General features: G+C 35.6%; 1 protein-coding gene across 6 annotated transcripts in view; it reads right to left on the reverse strand.

Moving 5' to 3' along the window:
* Positions 1 to 19725, reverse strand: part of RAVER2 (ribonucleoprotein, PTB binding 2) — a 144593-nt gene that overhangs the window by 65613 nt on the left and 59255 nt on the right. For all 6 annotated transcript variants that reach the window (XM_082357260.1, XM_082357256.1, XM_082357258.1 and 3 more), the window contains 2 exons: positions 8324 to 8793; positions 5782 to 5973 (listed from right to left, as the gene is read on the reverse strand). In XM_082357260.1, coding sequence (XP_082213386.1) covers positions 5782 to 5973; positions 8324 to 8793 — 662 coding nt within the window. The remainder of the gene's footprint in view (positions 1 to 5781; positions 5974 to 8323; positions 8794 to 19725) is intronic.

Raw genomic sequence — 19725 nt, forward strand, 5'->3', positions numbered from 1 at the left:
TTAACCTCTACTCTGTGCTTTAACAGATAAGTTAAACAGTAGAATATATGCGACTGAAAAACAAAATAGTGATCTGAAAGGTCAGGTCAAATAAACTTCCCAGAATACATGAGCAAAGGATAAAGAGGGAAATACAAACAAAGTAAAACATGGTAATGAAAAATGCAAACAAAACAAAAGAGAAAACCAAGGTAATGAAGAGAATAGAAGTCTTAACATCTATATAATAGGAGTCCCTGAAGGATTAGGAAAAAAAGGGAATCTTTGAAGAAGTAATGGCTGAGAATTTCCCAGTATTAAAGAAAAATTAAAGACCGCAAAATGAAAGGGTTCTAAATATGATATGGAAAAACACACACCTGGTTACATTTTTTTGGTGTGAAATTTAAGAACATCAAACACCCCCCCCCACCATACTAAAAACTTCCAGTGAGGAAGAACATATCTCAAAAAAAAAAAAAAAAGAAGCAGATTAATATCATCTTCACACTCAAAGCGTCAACCCTGGATTTAAGAAGGCAACAAATTAATATTTTCAAAGTGCTGCAGAAAAAAAACTTTGAATCTAGATTTTTATATTCAGCTAAGCTATTACTTAAATATGGAAAAGAAATAAAAAATATTCCCAGCCATACACAGTCTAAAAAGTTTTTACTACATGAAACACTTTCTGAAAATGAGAAATGAGAATAAATGCATGATGATATTACACAATACATGGAAATTAGGGTTTGTAATATCACAGTTAATTTTAATCTTGTATATAAAAGCCAGGACCATAAAAACAAAAACATTAAGGTTGGGAATTCCCTGGTGGTCCAGTGGTTAGTACTTGGTGCTTTCACTGCCGTGGCCTGGGTTCAATCCCTGGTTGGAGAACTAAGATCCCGCAAGCCGTGCAGTGTGGCCAAAAAAAAAAAAATAAGGCAATCCTAAAGTAAAAATGTACTTTATGTACTCCCAATATGGAGGTAGGTGGGGTAGAAGGAAGAAGCAGGATGGAGTTTAGAATGAACTAAGTGGGAAGAAAGAGATACTGATCAACCTAGGGGTGTTAATAAGTTAGGAACAATCACCAGTAGGATAAAATAGAACATGTCACTCTCGAAGCAGAAGAAGAAAATTCTAATTTATCCAATAGTAGATGGGAAATGAAAATAAAGGAAAAAAGTATAGTTAAAAAAAAATGACAAGTGTTGGTAAACAGGACAGAGGTTCCTCATAAAATTAAAAATAGAACTACCATATGACCCAGCAATTCAACTTCTGGGTATTTATCCAAAGAAAACAAAAAACACTAACTCGAAAAGATATATGGACCCCATGTTCATTGCAGCATTATTTACAATAGCTAAGATATGAAAACAACCTAAGTTTCCAAAAATGGATGAAAAGATAAAGAAAATGTAGTGTGTATATGTATATAGACAATGGAATATTATTCAGCCATAAAAAAGAATGAAATTTTGCCATTTGTAGTCACATGGATGGACCTTGAGGGTATTATGCTAAGTGAAATAAGTCAGGCAGAGAAAGATGGATACTGTATGATCTCACTTACATGTGGACTCTAAAAACAAAACCAAAACCAAAACCATAGATACAGAGAACAGACTGATGTTTGCCAGAGGGAGGGGGTGGAGGGTGAGTGAAATGGTAACGGGGGTCAAAAAGTACAAACTTCCAGTTATAAGACAAATAAGTCATGAGAATGTAATGTACTGCACAGTGACTATCACTACAGTTCATAATACTCTACTGCATATTTGAAGGTTGCCAAGAGAGTAGTTCTTAAAAGTTCTCATCACAAGAAAAAAAAATTTTGTGATCATGTGTGGTGATAGATGTTAACCAGACTTACTGTGGTGATCATTTCACAATATATACAAATACTGAATCATTAGTTGTACACTTGAAATCTAATATAATGTTGTATATCAATTATATTTCAATTAAAAGAAATCTATATCAGAAGAATAGCTTTTAAAAATTCCTAGGTAGCTATAAACTGGAAAAAAACCTAATAATTAAGCTAAAAGGAAATCATAACAAAAATTTGAAACACTCATAATATAAAATTTATGACACATAGGTATAGCATTAGTTATAGAAGTAAGCTTACTTTAACTATGTTCATCAGAAAACAATCTAGGTTGAAAACAGAGGAGCTAACCACTGATAACATTAAAGATGGGCAGGGGAGGGGGGGAGAGTAAATCCAAAGAAGAAATAAGCAAGGAGATTATAAAGAAAGGGCAAGAATAAGCAAAAGATAGAAAAAAGAGAAATAATGAACAAAACAAAAGCTGTTTCTTGGAAAGCAAAATAAATAGTTTGCAAGACTGATCAAGGGAAAAAAAAAGGAAATGCAAATAAATAAAATATACAATAAAAAGAGGAGACTAGACATGACAAATTTTAAATAAAATTTTATAAATAGCTATGTGCCAATAAATTTAAAAACTTAGACAAACTGGATAAATTTGTAGAATATAATCAAATGCCACATATAGCACACAGAGAAAAATAAAACTAATAAACCTAATATCCACAGAAGAAACTTAAGTGGTAATCAATGATTTCCTTCTGGAAGGGGCTCAAGGAGTAGGTCTACATGGTTTCATAGATGAGATCTCTCAAAACTTTCAAAGAACAGATGACCTCTATTTTATGCAAATTGATCCATGAAATGGAAAGAAAAGGAGAAGGGGGAGAAAAATATGTAAATCATTAATGAGGTTAATGTTCTCTTGATTCCAAAATTAAGTAAAAATGGTACCCCAAAATTTAAGCATTTTCACTTATGAGCACATTTGCACATATACCAAATAAAATATTATCCAATAAAATCAAACAATGCGGGCTTCCCTGGTGGTGCAGTGGTTGAGAATCCACCTGCCAATGCAGGGGACACAGGTTCGAGCCCTGGTCTGGGAAGATCCCACATGCCGTGGAGCAACTGGACCCGTGAGCCACAACTACTGAGCCTGCGCGTCTGGAGCCTGTGCTCCGCAACAAGAGAGGCCGCGATAGTGAGAGGCCCGCGCACCGCGATGAAGAATGGCCCCCGCTCGCCGCAACTAGAGAAAGCCCTCGCACAGAAACGAAAACCCAACACAGCCAAAAATAAATAAATAAATAAATTTATATTAAAAAAAATCAAACAATGCATAGGAAAAAAATCATTATCAATTAGGATTTACAACACAAGGATAGTGTAACATTAGAAAAACCTATCAATTGGATTCAGCACATTAATGAACTTAGGGAGAAATCACATAAAATTATCGCAATAGTTGTAGAAATACTCTGATAAACATCAATACCTACTTATGATTTTTTTTTAAATCAAAAAACTTGATAAAGGATATGTACCAAGAACCTATAGAAAAAAAAAAATCAATGCAGCACATTACTTTTAAGACTGAGAAAACTTTAAGATTCCTCACTGTTAACTAATATCTAATCACGAAGGGCCCTGTATGCCATGGTAAGGAATTGAACTTATGCACACATTAAAGAATATTAAGCAAGAGAATGACATAATCTGGTTTGAGGATGAGAAAGATCACTCTTGTGGCACTGTGGAAGATGGATTAGAATGGGGAAGACTAACGACATGGCAACCACATAGCAGGTTATTCGAACCATCAAGGTGAGGAAAATGAGATACTGAGTAAAGTAACAAAGATGCTGACAAGTCTCAAGGATTTAATAGATACCAGGAGGTGGAAGTGAAAGGATTTGCTAGTATTCTCGACATCTTGATCTATGGAATAGGTGAAGAAGACCAATCATGATTAACTGAGTTTTTAATTCAGACAGTTCTAGTTTGAATGAACTGATGCCATACATAGATATTACAGACACAGAAAAGCAGGTCCCAGAGAAAAATAGTTTTCTTTTGGAAATGTTGAAATTGAACTATTTATATAACATAAAAAGGGACTGTTTAAATATCATTTGGAAATACAGATTTAGTGCTTAGAGCAATTGGGTCCAAAAATATATGCTTGGAAATCATCACTGATAGGCAATAACTAAAACCACTGGAGTGCTGAAGAGGAAGAAAGTGAGGAAGTCAAATACAGAAGTCTACTGACGGCAGCCCTTCGGGAAAAAGAAGAAAGGGATGGGATGGTTAGACAGGTAGGAAAAAAACGGTAGGCAGAATTCAAGGTAGTAGGCGGTTGGTTTTATTTTATTTTTTAAAAAATATTTATTTTATTTATTTTCCTTATTTTTTATTTTTTTTAGCTGTGTTGGGTCTTAGTTGCGGCACACGGGACCTTCGTTGAGGCAGGCAGGATCTTTCACTAAGGCGCCACGTTGCGGCGCACCGGTTTTCTCTCTAGTTGTGGCGCGCGGGCTCCAGGGCACGTGGGCTCTGTAGTTTGTGGCACGTGGGCTCGCTCGTTGAGGCGCGTGAGCTCAGTAGTTGTGGTGCGTGGGCTTAGTTGCCCTGCGGCATATGGGATCTTAGTTCCCAGACCAGGGATCGAAGCCACGGCCCCTGCATTGGAAGGTGGATTCTTTACCACTGGACCACCAGGGAAGTCCCAGGCGGTTGGTTTTAAATGTTGCAAAGAAACCAGGCAAAGAAAGACTGAAAAGTACCTTTTCGACTGAATATTAAGAAATTCCTGTTAATCTTAAAGAGAACAGATTCACTTGAATAGTGGCGGCAGAAGCTATATTGCATTGGGCTGAGAGGGAAATGAGAAAAGAAGAAAAGGTGACTAGTGGGACCTAATTGTTCAAGAAGCTCCAGCTGTGAGGGAAAAAAAGTATTACAAAGGCTTGTATTTAGAGAGGATTTTTAAAGGAAAAGATTTGAGTGTATTTATAAGCAGATGGGATAGAGCTAGTGAACAAGTGAAAATAAGTAGAAAGGTGAGGATGAAGATCCTTGAGGATAGGGGCTATGGGCATGAGTCCCTGCTTTGGCAGGAGGAAGCACAGCCCTCCCTCCGAGAGAACAGGGATCTTTGTTTTGTTCACTGATGAATCCTAAACATCTCTAACATACCTAGCATGCAGAGGGTACCCAAAAAGTATTTAAGGAATGAATGCTATTTAAAAGGAAAAATGGGGGCACTTTTGCTGGGGGAATGTGAGAAAAGTTGAATGAATGAGTCCAGCACATGGCCTTTATATTTTTATAAAGTAGGAGCCACGATCATCGGATAGAAAGAAAGACAAAGACAGGAAAAGAGTGAAGATTTGAGAGAGTCACTGTAGAAAATGGAAGAGTGGCTGATGAGAGATAGCTAGTTTTGCTGGGGGATCAGCTATAAACAAATGCCAGACATTTGTAAGGTCACCAAGCCACCTAGTTGTTTCTTTTTCTCCAAGAGGACAGAGTGTGCCACCTGCAAAAGTGGGTGACTAGATGTATTCAGAATTGGAAACTCAGCAACTGTGCCATGTGTGCAAAAATGAGGTGCCACCTCCCACTACTTCTACTATGGATACTTATGAACACTGAAAAAGGGGGCACCTTGCACTCAAAACTTACAGAACAGAAACTCAAACATTTACTGAATAAATGAAAGTTCCTCAAAATTTTTTCTTGAGATGAATACATGTTATGAAACAGTTCCTTCTTTTGTATTGACTCCTGGCTTGATTTGGCAGAGGTACCATTTAGCCAGTCAAAAAAAAAAAAGAAGGGTATCTTTACATAAGAATATAATGAAGGTCCAATCAATGACTGACTAGTTTGGATAGATTAAAATACTACTTGAATTTTTTTATATCCTACAAAAAGAACAAACTTACCACACGTTGAGCTGCTATCAATGCCGCTAATGTACTTCGCCCTGGTGCTCCCGGGGCACAGAAGGAAACTTGAACTTTGCTTCCGTTGATGGTCATACCATCAGCTGCTTGTTGAACCTCTTCAGCGTGCTCTGCAGTGCTATATTCAACCACCGCAAAGCCACCAACATAACTACCTTCATCCTGTGCAAGCTGATGTGATACATTTATTAAAAAGGGAATTCTAATATTTAGCTAGAAATACTTATTTACAAGTATATCATCTACAAATACAAGGACAAATGTCTCAGAGCACGATACTGGTGAAAATAATGTATTCTTTCCTTCTGAAAATAAAAGTTTACTAGTTGGGTAGATGCAGTCCTTCTAGAAGATGGGAAAAGTAAGATTCTGTCAGGTTTCTTTTTACTTCTTTGATTCTCTGATTTATTTTAAAAGTCAATGTTCAAATGATAATAGTCCCTATATATTAAGATATATATATAACTGATAATTTATAGAAAAATATGGAACACAATAATTAAAACTTTCTTTAAAATAAATTCACCAGATACGCAGACGATGAAACATGCTGAACAATTACTGGATAATATATATCTATGTAAAATAACATTTGCATTATCAAGAGTAGAAAGGTAGAAGGAACCATATTCAAAGTTTATTTCAATATTTTAGGCAGATCCCAGGAATTTGGTCAAATATACCAAAGCCAACCTTATTTAGGAAAACTGTGCCCCAGGTCTGTTTAAAATACCATATGCAGGACACAACCTTTTTCTGAATGTGCCCTAAATAAACTCCTGCAATGCAGAACTCAATTTATTTCCAGTCACCCACCTGTTAAGAGTGTAAAAGAAGATACTAAAGTCCTGGATCTGTAAAGACTGGTACAAAGAGCAAAAGTAAGAACAAAATAAGACACTGAAAAGCTTCTAAGTGTTGAACATGTCTGAATCATCTTAAACACACTGATGCTATAAAGTGATAAATGTGAAAACATTCAGCTTGGTATGTCTTTGAGAAGACACATCTGCAATACTTCTATTTGAATTTGGCATCCCATAAATTGATACTACCATTAAATCATTTTTCAGTCCTTTTTAGTTTCTTTTCTTATTTTTGAAGCTTTTTGTGTAGTAGACCAAATTTCTATTTTTTCTTCACATTCTTCCTTCCTTTTAAAACTGTCCTCAAATATTTTTTTCCTCCATAAAACTTCTTCCATTCACATGGAAGAAAGGAAAAATATCTACCTCTTCCAAACATTTCTCCTCCAACCTCATTCCTTTTAACCAAACCAAATCTTAAAATCAGATTTGTAAAAGCCGTTAGTCCCTCTGGTCCCTTCTGACCACGAGGTAAGAAGACTGTGTCTTCCATAGAGTCTATGTCAACCTACCAAGCGAGAGAGCCTGAGTGTAACAGATCTACTGATAAAGGCATTGTAAAGTGCCTTTATTAACCTTTTGAAAACTTCTAAAATATTTTTATTATTCCTGGTTCATTATAACCTTCATGCCAAATAAATTACACTATCATTTTAAGTCTTTCAAAAGACAAAATCATTTTAATTCCATAGCGTCAGCAGTTTTAAAGAAGAATATTTCCATTCAGTATGAGAGCCATTTAAATACATAATGGCCTGACTTGTGATCTAGTGAATTTTCCATTATTTTGAAATATTTTAACAGAAGCTAAATGATCACTCACAATTATTGTAACTTTTTTTTTTTTTACCAGATGGAAAGCTAGACTAGATAACCTCTCAGTCATATACAGTATATATTTTTGCCTATTTAGTAGAATATATTTAATTTTACTCAAAGTGCTTGAAAATTCTTACCAGTGTTGTCAGTTTTCAGGATCTTCTCTAAATGTCTCACTTACCATGACCCCATTAATATAGAATAATGCATTCTTTTTACACCTCATAACACTTTTCTATTTTCCATCGTATCACTCTTCATACAGGATTTACAATTATTTACTTACTTGTCAGTCTCTTTCACAAACTTGTGCGGTATTAAGAGAGTATCTTTCTATCTCTGTATTTCTGACATTTAGCAATATAGTGTCTGTCACTGAGAAGGTGATAAACAAAATGTGGGTGGATAAAGGGGTCAATGCATGAATGGTTCAAGAATGGACGGAATGAGGTGGATGTGTTAAGTGATGGGTTTGCTAAGACATACTTAATTATATAAAGACAATATAGTTTGGCCCATCAACAAAAGGGATTGACTTAAAATTTACCATCATATGAATTGGGAGATTGGGATTGACATATATACACTAATATGTATAAAATGGATAACTAATAAGAACCTGCTATATAAAAATATAAATTCAAAACTTCAAAAAAAATACAAAAATAAATAAACAAGAATAAAATTTACCATCATATTAAAGTGTTCATTACAGACTCAATTAGAATTAGATTATCCATTGTGATATTTACATAGGTATAATAAATACGTGAGTGCATGCAGATATATACGCAGATATTTCAAAATATTTCAAATGATGCCTTAAAAATACATACCTGGCAAAACACAGGCTTATGGATACTGGAAAAAAACTGCAGCAGCTCCTCTGAATCCCTGTAGTCACTAGGGAGTTTATCTATACAAAGGCACTTAGAATGAATGAGCTCTGTGGCCAAGAGATTAACATCCATCCACTGTGCAAAGAGAGCTGATGCTCCCAACTGTTTACCCAATAGCTCCAATCTAGCCTTTGCAGCAAAGTCCTTTTTCATGTATTCCACAAATCCATAGCCTTTGGAATGGCCAGTAACTTCACTGTAGACCAGAAAGCATCTCTCGACATTTCCGTAAGCACGAACAAGTTCTTCAAACTCTTCTAACGTAAAAGAAGCGGGCAAGTTGGTAATACATAGCAAAGCATCTGTTGGCTGGAGCTGGACTATTAAGTCTTTTCCTCGAAATGAATATTGATGAAACATCTGAATTGCATTCTGGGCTTGTTCTCCATTCAATAAGGTAACAAAAGCTGGAAGAAGATAAAATGAACGAGAGTTTTCTGAGCCAGTGTTTTCAAGCTTTTCTGACCACGACCCACGGTAAGGAAATACATTTTATACCTGTGCCTCAGTACATACATACATACATATATTTCCAAAACAAAAGTATCAGGAGGTAATACTCCTATCATGTGCAATGCAGTCTGATATTTTCTATTCTATTTCATTATTTTTAAATGCTGACACCCTCACTTAACTAATTTCATGACCAGTAACTCAAAAAGTATACAAATTATATTAGGAGCTCCACTCTAAGACACCACAATATTCTGGGGGGGGTGGGGGTGGTAATCTTTTCAAACTACATACAGACTTGGTATTTTTCCTCAGTTAACACGTGATGCAAAATTTTATGAACTTTCGTTTCTTCTCAGAGAGTTCTAAAAGACCCTATTTGATAACAAGAACCTAAAAAACAAAGGCATAGCAAAAAGACACCAAAATGCCCAGAGGAAGCCAATTCTCCAATTCATGTATATGTTTCCTTAAAATAAAATTAGTTACATTGGAACAACACACACACACACAATTTGGTATGCTTTTTGGATGAACAATATGGTATGAGAAGATCACAGGATTATTATGATATTGACAAGTAGCTTAACTTTGAATCTTTGGTAAAACAAACCCCCCAAAAATTAAAAAATCTGTCCTGTCTACCTAATGAAGTTGTTCCAGCATTAAGCAACAAATACACATGACAATTTGCAAAATCTAAAACATGATACAAATATAAAGTTCTAAATCAATGAAATATCACACGGACATGCGCATCTGATAAGATTTTTGAGCAATATTATAAGAAAAATTTAAAACCCCAAATAAAAGAAACAACACAGGGCAAACCACAAACTACAAACACACTGCTCTCTCAACCTTCCTACCTCTCCCTCTTCTCTCCCTCTCTGGGACACACAGTGGAGCTGCTCCATACGAACATCTAACTTACCCAAATTCAATGATAACAACACGGCAAATATGTACAAAGCAAGAGAGAACGAAGAATTTAAACAGTGTGGACAATCCTGCCCGTCATTTCACTTAATCTGCTCTTCCCTGAGCTGGTCTTAGTGCCCACACAGCTCTCAGCCTGAGCATCTCACCACACTTTAACATTTAAAGAAACTCATTTTTCATGTAACATGATCTCCACATACAAGGAAACTACTTACAAAGGAATAGCTAACTCTTCCAACACTAGGGGGGAAAAATGGCTTTGCTGCACTTATTGAGAGAATATCTCTTGGTTTCCAATAACCCCTTTTAAAGAACTTGAGTTATTTTGATTTTATGCCTTCCTTCCCTTATGCTGACACAGAATACCGTGTAATGATATTTTGCTAAAATCAGCAAACAAGCCAACAACAATTTGTAGATACTGGTTATGTTCCTATACCAGCTCATAAGCTCATCAGTTCACATTTGATTTGAATTCTCTGGGTATTTGAAACTGTTAACCATTCCCTTCCTTAACTTCCTTGATAAAGTCCTTCCTGATTTTCTTCGTACCTGTCCAAGCGCTCCTTCTTCCATTTCCTTTGCTAGATTTTTCTCCACTCACACCACTCACACCACTCACACCTGTAAGGTGGTAATCTTTTTTTTAATTTTTTATTGGGGTATAGTTGTTTTACAATGTTGTGTTAGTTTCTACTGTACAGTGAAGTGGAGTTCCCTGTGTTATACAGCAGGTTCTTATTAGTTATCTATTTTATACATATTAGTGTATATATGTCAATCCCAATCTCCCAATTCATCCCACCTTACCCCCCCCCACTTTCCCCCCTTGGTGTCCATACATTTGTTCTCTACATCTGTGTCTCTATTTCTGCCCTGCAAACTGGTTCATCTGTACCATTTTTCTAGATTCCACATATATGCGTTAATATACGACACTTGTTTTTCTCTTTCTGACTTACTTCACTCTGTATGACAGTCTCTAGGTCCATCCACGTCTCTACAAATGACCCAGTTTCGTTCCTTTTTATGGCTGAGTACTATTCCATTGTATACATGTATGTAAGGTGGTAATCCTTAAGGTTGCTTCTTGGCAGAGTCACACACAGTGACAGCCATATGACTGTACCCAGCAGCCCTGAGCCATCAACCTCTCTTCTCTATGCCCTCTTCCCCTGGGCACTCATGTCCATGCCCATTTATTCAGTCTCATGTACCAGGTACTGTGTTGGGCACTGGAAAGGAGTTGGTGAACAAAACAAATAAGATCCCTTTCAACAAGGACCTCACAATCCAATAGAGCATGACAGAGATTTGACAGAGAGTTACAAGTGTAATGTTATCAAAGAGGAAGTATGAGGGCTATGGAAGCAATTAAACAGAGCAAAATGGCTAGTCTGGGGGCTCACAGAAAGCCTCCTATACCCTGTTAACTCTTAAATCTATGTTTCTAGTCCTCAGTTCCACATATATCCACGTACTGATTCACACATGACCAAACATAACTCACGATCTTCATCCTCTCCCTGTCATTCCCCTAAAATCCCAACATTGTTCGGCTTCCTTTATTCTCTATTTCAGTTGCTAGGATCACAACTCACAAATCAGAAACCTGGGAGTCACCCTAGACGCTATCTCCTTTAACTCCCACATAAAAGGAATCCTCAAATTCTACCCTCCAAATAGGTCTTGAATCCATCCTCTTTTCTTCATTCTTCTAGCTTTTCTTCTTTTTCCACAATGACAATAAAGCGATCTCTCAAAAACAAAAGTTTAATTGTGTCTGTTTACTGCCTAAAATGCAATCATTTGGTATCACTGAAAAAGCCAAGCCTCAGCGCAGTTATCATGTCCTACCAGGCCACTTTTTTTTTTTTTTACCATGATCAAGTTTGGTTTATTTCAGGAATGCAAAATTAGTTTTATTTTAAAATAGCAATCAAGGGTATATGGGGACACGTGCGCACACACAGCCGATTCACCCTGTCACACAGCAGAAACCAACACAACACTGCAAAGCAACCACATTCCAACAACGATGTAAAAATAAATAAATGAATAAATAAAATAGCAATTGATATAAGTTGCCACGTTACCAGCACAGAAAAGAAAAATCACAGAGTATCTTAGTAGATGCAAGAAAAGATATCTGATAAAATTCAAAGTCCATGCAGGATAAAAATTCTTGGCAATCAGTGGAAAAGAAGGAAACATCCTTTGTCTATTAAAGAATGTCTATATGGAACCTACATCAAAATTAACGGTGAAAGCCAAAACCATTTACTTTGAGACAGGGAATAAGGTAAGGGTTCTTGTCTCACTAGTTTTATTAACATGGAATGAAGGTCTTTGCCAGTGCAGTAGGACAAATGCAAGAAGTAAAAGACCCAAGGGTTAAGAGGAGAGAAATAAAAGCCTGTGTGAAAGATACGTTTGAGTGTGTAAAAAATTCAAACGAACCCACCAACAAAGAATTAGAATATGTAAGTTTACCCAGGTTGCCTACCAGGCCCTTTTGATCTGACGCCAGCCTCATTAACTGCCATACTTCCCTTCCCCACCACATTTCTTTATTCTCCAACGACACTGAGTTGTTTGTAGCTCCCTAGACAGCAACTTGTTTCAAGCATCTATATGTTACACATGTAATTCCCCTGCCTACGAGATCTCTCCCAATATCTTCAGCCACTCAAACCTTTTAGTTGGCTTTCAAATCCAGCGCAAGGGTTAATGCACCAGGATCTCCAGGAAGCATTCCCTGATGTTCTCTTCCAGTTAGTTAACACTTGTTTTATTATACCTCTGTATTTTGAACATTGAGTGGATTATTGAACACATCACACTTTATTATAATCTATTTGTTTCGATGCCTGCTATCCTATCAACTGTGAGCTCCCTAAATTGCTAATGAATATATCTCCATCAGCTACCATAGCGTCAGGCACACAGTAGAGGATCTGTAAGTGTCAACTGAATGGATGAATGTATACATGCATAGATTAACTAGTACATTTTAAAACTGACAACTTCTTATTTTCCTTCCCTTAGGTATCTGCACTTGCTCAACCCAAATAAGACATTTGATGGTAGAATTTAGATAACATAATGAAGCAAATTTAAAAGTCCAGGCAGTAGGAAAAAGAGGTCATTGATTCTCTTCTATAGCTTCTTCCATTTCTTTTCAAGGCGATAAATTCTCTAAAAAAAAAAAAGTCCAATTTTCTCACATTGACTCTGTGGAAGTGAAAGATGTCACTCTACAGAGAAAAGGCTATAAGGGATTTGGAGATTAGTTCTGTTTCCATTTTCCTATCAAAATTTTAATATTCGACGATTGGTCCCAATCCTTTCACAAGTCACAATTTTATTTATCCTTTTGCCATTGCTTGCTCCACTAGTTAATTTATTATTGGGACAAATTTGATGGCAATCATGCAAAAAAACCTTTTTTCCCTAATGTATCCTATTTTAATACAATTATTTCTTCTTATCTATAAGAGAGAGCTCTGGTTTTAAGGTCACAGTTTATAACTGTAGCCATCCTTTATTAATCTATTTATTATTATGTTTCTTCAAACACCACCATAGCTCCTGAAATCCAAGGCAATGTCATTTAACACAATTACTGAGTTTCTTCGTTGTATTATTCTAGTGGGTGATTTTGGCTTTGTAGTATACATCTTTAACTTAACAGTTACCATGAAGTGATACTGGTCTCTTTGTGTATAATCTAAAAACTTTACAACAGTATACTTCCATTCCTCCCCTCCCAACCTTTGTATTGTTGCCATGCATTTTATTCCTACATGTGTTATAACCTCTACAATATAGTGTTATTATTTTCACTTAAAACAATTATCTTTTAAAGAGATCTGAATATTAATAACACAGTCTTTACACACATAAAGACAACATCTGGTATTCTTCATTTTTTTGTGTAGATCCAGATTCCCATCCAGCATCATTTTCTCCATGCTTTATTAAAGGACTTCTTTAAATACTTCTTATAATGCAGGTCTGATGGTGATGAATTCTTTCAGCTTTTATATGATTGAAAAACATCTTTCTTCACGCTCATTTTTAAAGGATATTTTTGGTGGGTAAATAACTCTGTGGGATTTTTTGAGGTATAAATGATACATAACATTATATTAGTTTCAGGCGTACAATTAATAATCCAATATTTGTATATACTGTGAAATAATCACCGCAATAATTCTAGTTAACATCCATCACCATACATAGTTACAAAAATTTGTTGGGGGGGGGGCGGATAAGAACTTTTAAGATCTACTTTCTTCACAACTTTCAAATACGCACTATAGTATTATTAACTATAGCAACCACGCTGGGAACTTCCCTGGTGGTTCAGTGGATAAGACTCTGTGCTCCCAATGCAGGGGGACCAGGTTTGATCCCTGGTCAGGGAACTAGATCCCACATGCATGCCGTAACTAAGAGCCCGCATGCTGCAACTAAGAGCCTGCATGCCGGAACTAAGAGCCCGCATGCCGCAACTAAAGATCCCACATGCGGCAGTGAAGATCCTGTGTGCCGCAACTAAGACCCGGTATGGTCAAATCAAACAAACAAACAAACTATAGTAACCATGCTATACATTACATCCCCATGACTTAATTATTTTATATGGAAATTTATACCTTATGACTCCCTTCACCCATTTCGCCAACCCCTATCCCTAGCCTCTGGCAACCACCAATTGTTCTCTGTATCTGTGAGCTCGTGTTTTTTGTTTTTTGGTTTTTTTAGATTTCACCTATAAGTGAGGTCCTACAGTATTTGTCTTTCTCTGTCTGACTTATTTCACTTAGCATAATACTCTCAAGGCCCATTCATCTTGTCACAAATGGCAAGATTTCATTCTTTTTTAAGGCTAATAATATTCCATTGTCTATATACACCACATCTTCCTTATCTATTCATCCATCAGTAATCACTTAGGTTGTTTCCATGTCTTGACTATGGTAAATAATACTGCAATGAGCATGCGGGTGCATATATCTTTTTGAGTTACTGTTTTCGTTTTCTTCAGGTTAATAGCCCAAAGTGGAATTGCTGGACAAATGGCAGTTCCATTTTTAATTTTCTGAGGGATCTCCATACTGTTTTCCAGTGGTTGCACCAATTTCCATTCCCACAAACAATGCACAAGAGTTTCCTTTTCTCCACATCCTCTCCAGCACTAAGTTCTTGTTGTCTTGATAATAGCTATTCTAACAGGTGTGAGGTGATATATAATTGTGGTTTTGATTTGCATTTCCCTGATGATTAGTGATACTGAACACCTCTCCATGTATCTGTTGGCCATCTATATGCCTAATCTGGAAAAATGTCTATTCAGATCCTCTGCCAGGTTTTTAATCTGATTGTTTGTTCTTTTGCTATTGAGTTGTATGAGTTCTTTATATATTATGGATATTAGCCTCTTATCAGATATATGATTTGCAAATATTTTCTCCAATTAAGTAGGTTACCTTTTCATTTTAATGGTTTTCTTTGCTGTGCAGAAGCTTTTTAGTTTGATGGAGTCCCACCTGTATATTTTTACTTTTGTCGCCTTTGCTTTAGTGTCAAATCCAAAAAATCATCACCAAGACTGATATGAAGAAGATTACTGCCTATGTTTTCTTCTAGGAGTTTTATGATTTCAGGTCTTACATTCAAGTCTTTAATCCATTCTGGGTTTATTTTTGTATATGGTGTAAGATAGTGGTGCAATTTCATTCCTTTGCCTGTGGCTGTCCAGTTTTTCCAACACCAATATTGAAGAGACTATCCTTTTCCCATTGTATATTCTCGACTCCTTTGTCCTAAACTAATTGACCATATATGTGGCAGTTTATTTCTGGGCTCTCTATTCTTTTCCATTGATCTATGTGTCTGTTTTCATGCCAATACCATACTGATTACTATAGCTTTATATTACAGTCTGAAATCAGGGAGTGTGATGTCCCCAGTTTTGTTCTTCTTTCTCAAGACTGCTTGGGTTATTCAGGGTATTTTGTGGTTTCATACAAATTTAAGGATTATTCTATTTCTGTGAAAAATGCCAATGGAATATTTGATGGGATTGCACTAAATCTGTAGATTGCTTTCAGTAGTATGGACATTTTGACAATATTAATTCTTCCAACCCATGACCATGGAATACCTTCCACTTGTCTTCAATTCCTTTCATTAATGTCTTAATAATTTTATGGTGATCATTTTTTTCTTTCAGCAAAGAAAGAAAAGGTGTTGCCCCATGGTCTTCTCATTTGCACTGTTTCCAATAAATATGCATCATCGTTATCTTTTTCCATCTAAATAATATGCCCTTTTTTGGGGGGCACTGTTTTTAAGATTTTTCTCTTTATTACTAATTGCAAACAATTTGATTACAAATGTACCTTATTGCAGTTTTTGTCGTGTTTTTGTGCTTGAGGTTGGTTAAACTTTGGGGATCTCTGGGTTTAGAGTTTTCATCAAATTTGGAAAAATTTCAGCCATTAATTCTTTAAATATTTTTACTGTACTACTTGCTCTCTCTTACAGAGACTCCATTACTCCAACATTAGGACTCTTGAAGTTGGCCCAAAGTTGACTGATACTGTGTTCATGTTTTATAGTCTTTTTTTCCTCTGCTTCATTTTGGTTGTTTCCATGTATTCACAATCACTAATCTGTTCCTCTACAATGTCTACTCTGCTAGTTAATCCCATCCACCCATCCCATTTTTCATCCTGGACATTGTAGTTTTCACCTCTAAAAGTGTGAGTTAAGTATATTTTAATATCTTCCATCCTCTATTTAATATATTCAATTTTTACTATAAATTCTTGTATATATGAAACACAGTTATAAAAACTGTTTTAATGTCCATTTTCATTAATTCATCTGCTTCAATTCCAGGTCAGTTTTGATTGATTGGTTTTTCCCCTCATTATGGGTTGTATTTTCCTGCTTCTTTGCTGTATCTGGTAATTTTTAATTGGATACCAGACATTGTAAATTTTTACCTTGCTGGGTACTGGATTTTTTTTGTATTCATATAAATATCCTTGAGTTTTGTTCTAGGTTGTGGTTATCAGGAACAAGCTTGATCCTTTCTGGTCTTGTTTTTAAATTTTTAGCATCGTTAATCTAAAGTCAATTTTCTCCACTCTTGAGACAAAACACTTCTGAATACTCCTTCTAATCAACCACCAATTATGCTGTCTATCATCCTCACTGGTAGCAACAGCACCATTCCCAGCTGTAAAGCCTTTGTCAATATTTATAACATTGAAGTTGTACATAACCTACAAACCCAGTAATTCACTTGTGGAGAAACAGTTGCAATGAATACTAGAAGTAAAAGCATATTCATTGCAGCATTATTTAAAATGCTGGAAAAGTTAAAGCTTCCTAAATGCCTATCAGTAATGAATAGATTTATCAATGGTAATAAACTGACAGGACAGAATAATATGTAGTAGTTTAAATCGATGAATTAGAGCTATATGTATCAATGTGGAAAGATCCAAAAAATAAAATAGAGGTTAAAAAAAAAAAGCAAGTTGCTAAATGAAAACTACAGTAGAATACCATTTACATTTAGTTTTTAAAAACACCAAGTACAACACTGTTAACTTTACATACAGTAAAATTTCAGGCATTAGATGGGATGCCTTGGCAAGAAACAGCTCCACAATTTCAATGGCTTAACAAAAGGGTTTTTTTTTTCCTTGTTGCTTTTCATGCTGCATATCCCATGCTGAAAGGAAGGAAGGAAGGAAGGAAGAAAGGAAGGAGGCTTTGCTCATTATAGTCACTCTGGGACTATGTTTAAAGAGGGTCTACAACCTTCCTCAATCACTTTAGCAAGTGGAGGGGTGAGCAGTGAATCACATGCTAGCTCTGAAATCTTCCACGTGGAGGGGATACACGCCATTTCCACTGCACTTCATTCATCGAAAAGCAAATCACATGTCCATTGGTAACTTCAAGGAGGCACAAGGAAGCACTGTCTTACCTCATGACCAGAAGAAAAAGAAAAAAAATCTGTGAACAGCTCTAATGATTACCACAATCATTAGAGGGAGGGAGGGAATGGAATCAGAGAGGGGGTAGGAACTTGATTTCATCTTTAACTATAATGTCTTTTTTATAAGTCAGAAAAAATAAATGCAGAATTCCTGACCATACCATCAGAGGTATTCATTCAGTAGTACTACATTAGCGCTCTAGCATCTATATAATATCTTTAAAGACAAAAAAAAAACCTTAAAAAAACTTTTTAAATTGAAGTATAATTGACATATAACATTATATTAGTTTCAAGTGTACAACGTAATGATTTTTTTTTGTTGGCCAAGCCACATGACATGTGGGATCTTAGTTCCCCGAACAGGGATTGAACCCACACCCCCTGCAGTGGAAGCATGGAGTCTTAACCACTGGACTGCTGGTCCAGTCTCCCATAATGATTTGATATTTTTATATATTGTGAAATAGTCACCACAGTAATTCTAGTTAACATCTGCCACCATACATAGTTAAAACTTTTTTTCTTGGGATGAGAACTTTCAAGATCTACTCTCTCAGCAACTTTCAAATATGCAACACAGTATTATTAACTGTGACAAACAGTCACCATCCTTATATATTACATCCCCAGTACTTCTTTATTTTATAACTGGAAGTTTGTACTCTTTGACTTCCTTCACCCATTTCACCCACCCTTACAAAAAACATTTTAAAAGCATAAAACACTTCAATAAAACATTTGCTAATTTGGGAGTCAGTATATATATAATGGTTATATCATCCTCCATACATTTCCTTATTTTTTTAGCATCTCAAAGAGAGGTTTTTTACATATCATATGTACACAAAGAAAATAATCTAGTTTAGGCTTTTAATCTCACAGATATAAAACTAATGTGCAGAAAAATTAAACGATTTTCCCAATTTGTATAACTAAAGGTCAAATCACATAATTTACTCACTAAGTCCAGTAATATATTATTAAAACTGAAGGATACTTAACATATAAAAAACACTCATTAAAATGTTACAACATATAACATTAGAACATTCATTATAAAAATTCATAAAGCTGTAGTAATATTATATTATTTACTTATATTTAAAAAAACCAATGCAAATTCATTTTTTTGCCTAATTGTTTATTGAGGTATAGTTGATTTACAATATTATATTAGTTTCTGGTGTATATCATAGTGATTCAAATGTTTATAGTTTATAAACAGGTCTATCCATGTGTTGCAAAAGGCAAAATTTCATTCTTTTTTTTATGGCTGAGTGGTATTCCATTGTATATATGTACCACTTCTTCTTTATCCATTCATCTGTTGATGGACACTTAGGTTGCTTCTATATCTTGGCTATTGTAAATAGCTGCTATGAACATTGGGGTGTGCATGTATCTTTTTGAATTAGTGTTTTCACTTTCTTTAGATATTTACTCGGGAATGGAGTGGAGTTGCTGATCATATGGTAGTTCTATTTTTAGTTTTATGAGGAACCTCCGTACTATTTTCCATAGTTGCTGCACCAATTTACATTCTCATCAATAGTGCACAAGAGTCCCTTTCTCCACATTCTTGACAACATTTGTTATTTGTGTTCTTTTTGATAATGGTCATACTGACAAGTGTGAGGTGATATTTCATTGTGGGTTTGATTTGTAGTTCTCTGATGATTAGTGATGTTGAGCATCTTTTCACGGGGCTTGATGGCCACCTGTATGTCTCCCTTGTAAAAATGTCTATTCAGGTCTTCTGCCCATTTTAGTTGGGTTATTTGGTCTTTTGACATTGAGCTGTATGAGCTGTTCATATATTTTGAATATTAATCACTTATCAGTCATATCCTTTGCAAATATTTTCTCCCATTCAGTAGGTTGTCTTTTCATTTTGTCAGTGGTTTCCTCCTCTATG

Source organism: Balaenoptera borealis, assembly GCF_965194805.1.
Source record: "Balaenoptera borealis genome assembly, chromosome: 1".
Lineage (NCBI taxonomy): Eukaryota > Metazoa > Chordata > Mammalia > Artiodactyla > Balaenopteridae > Balaenoptera > Balaenoptera borealis.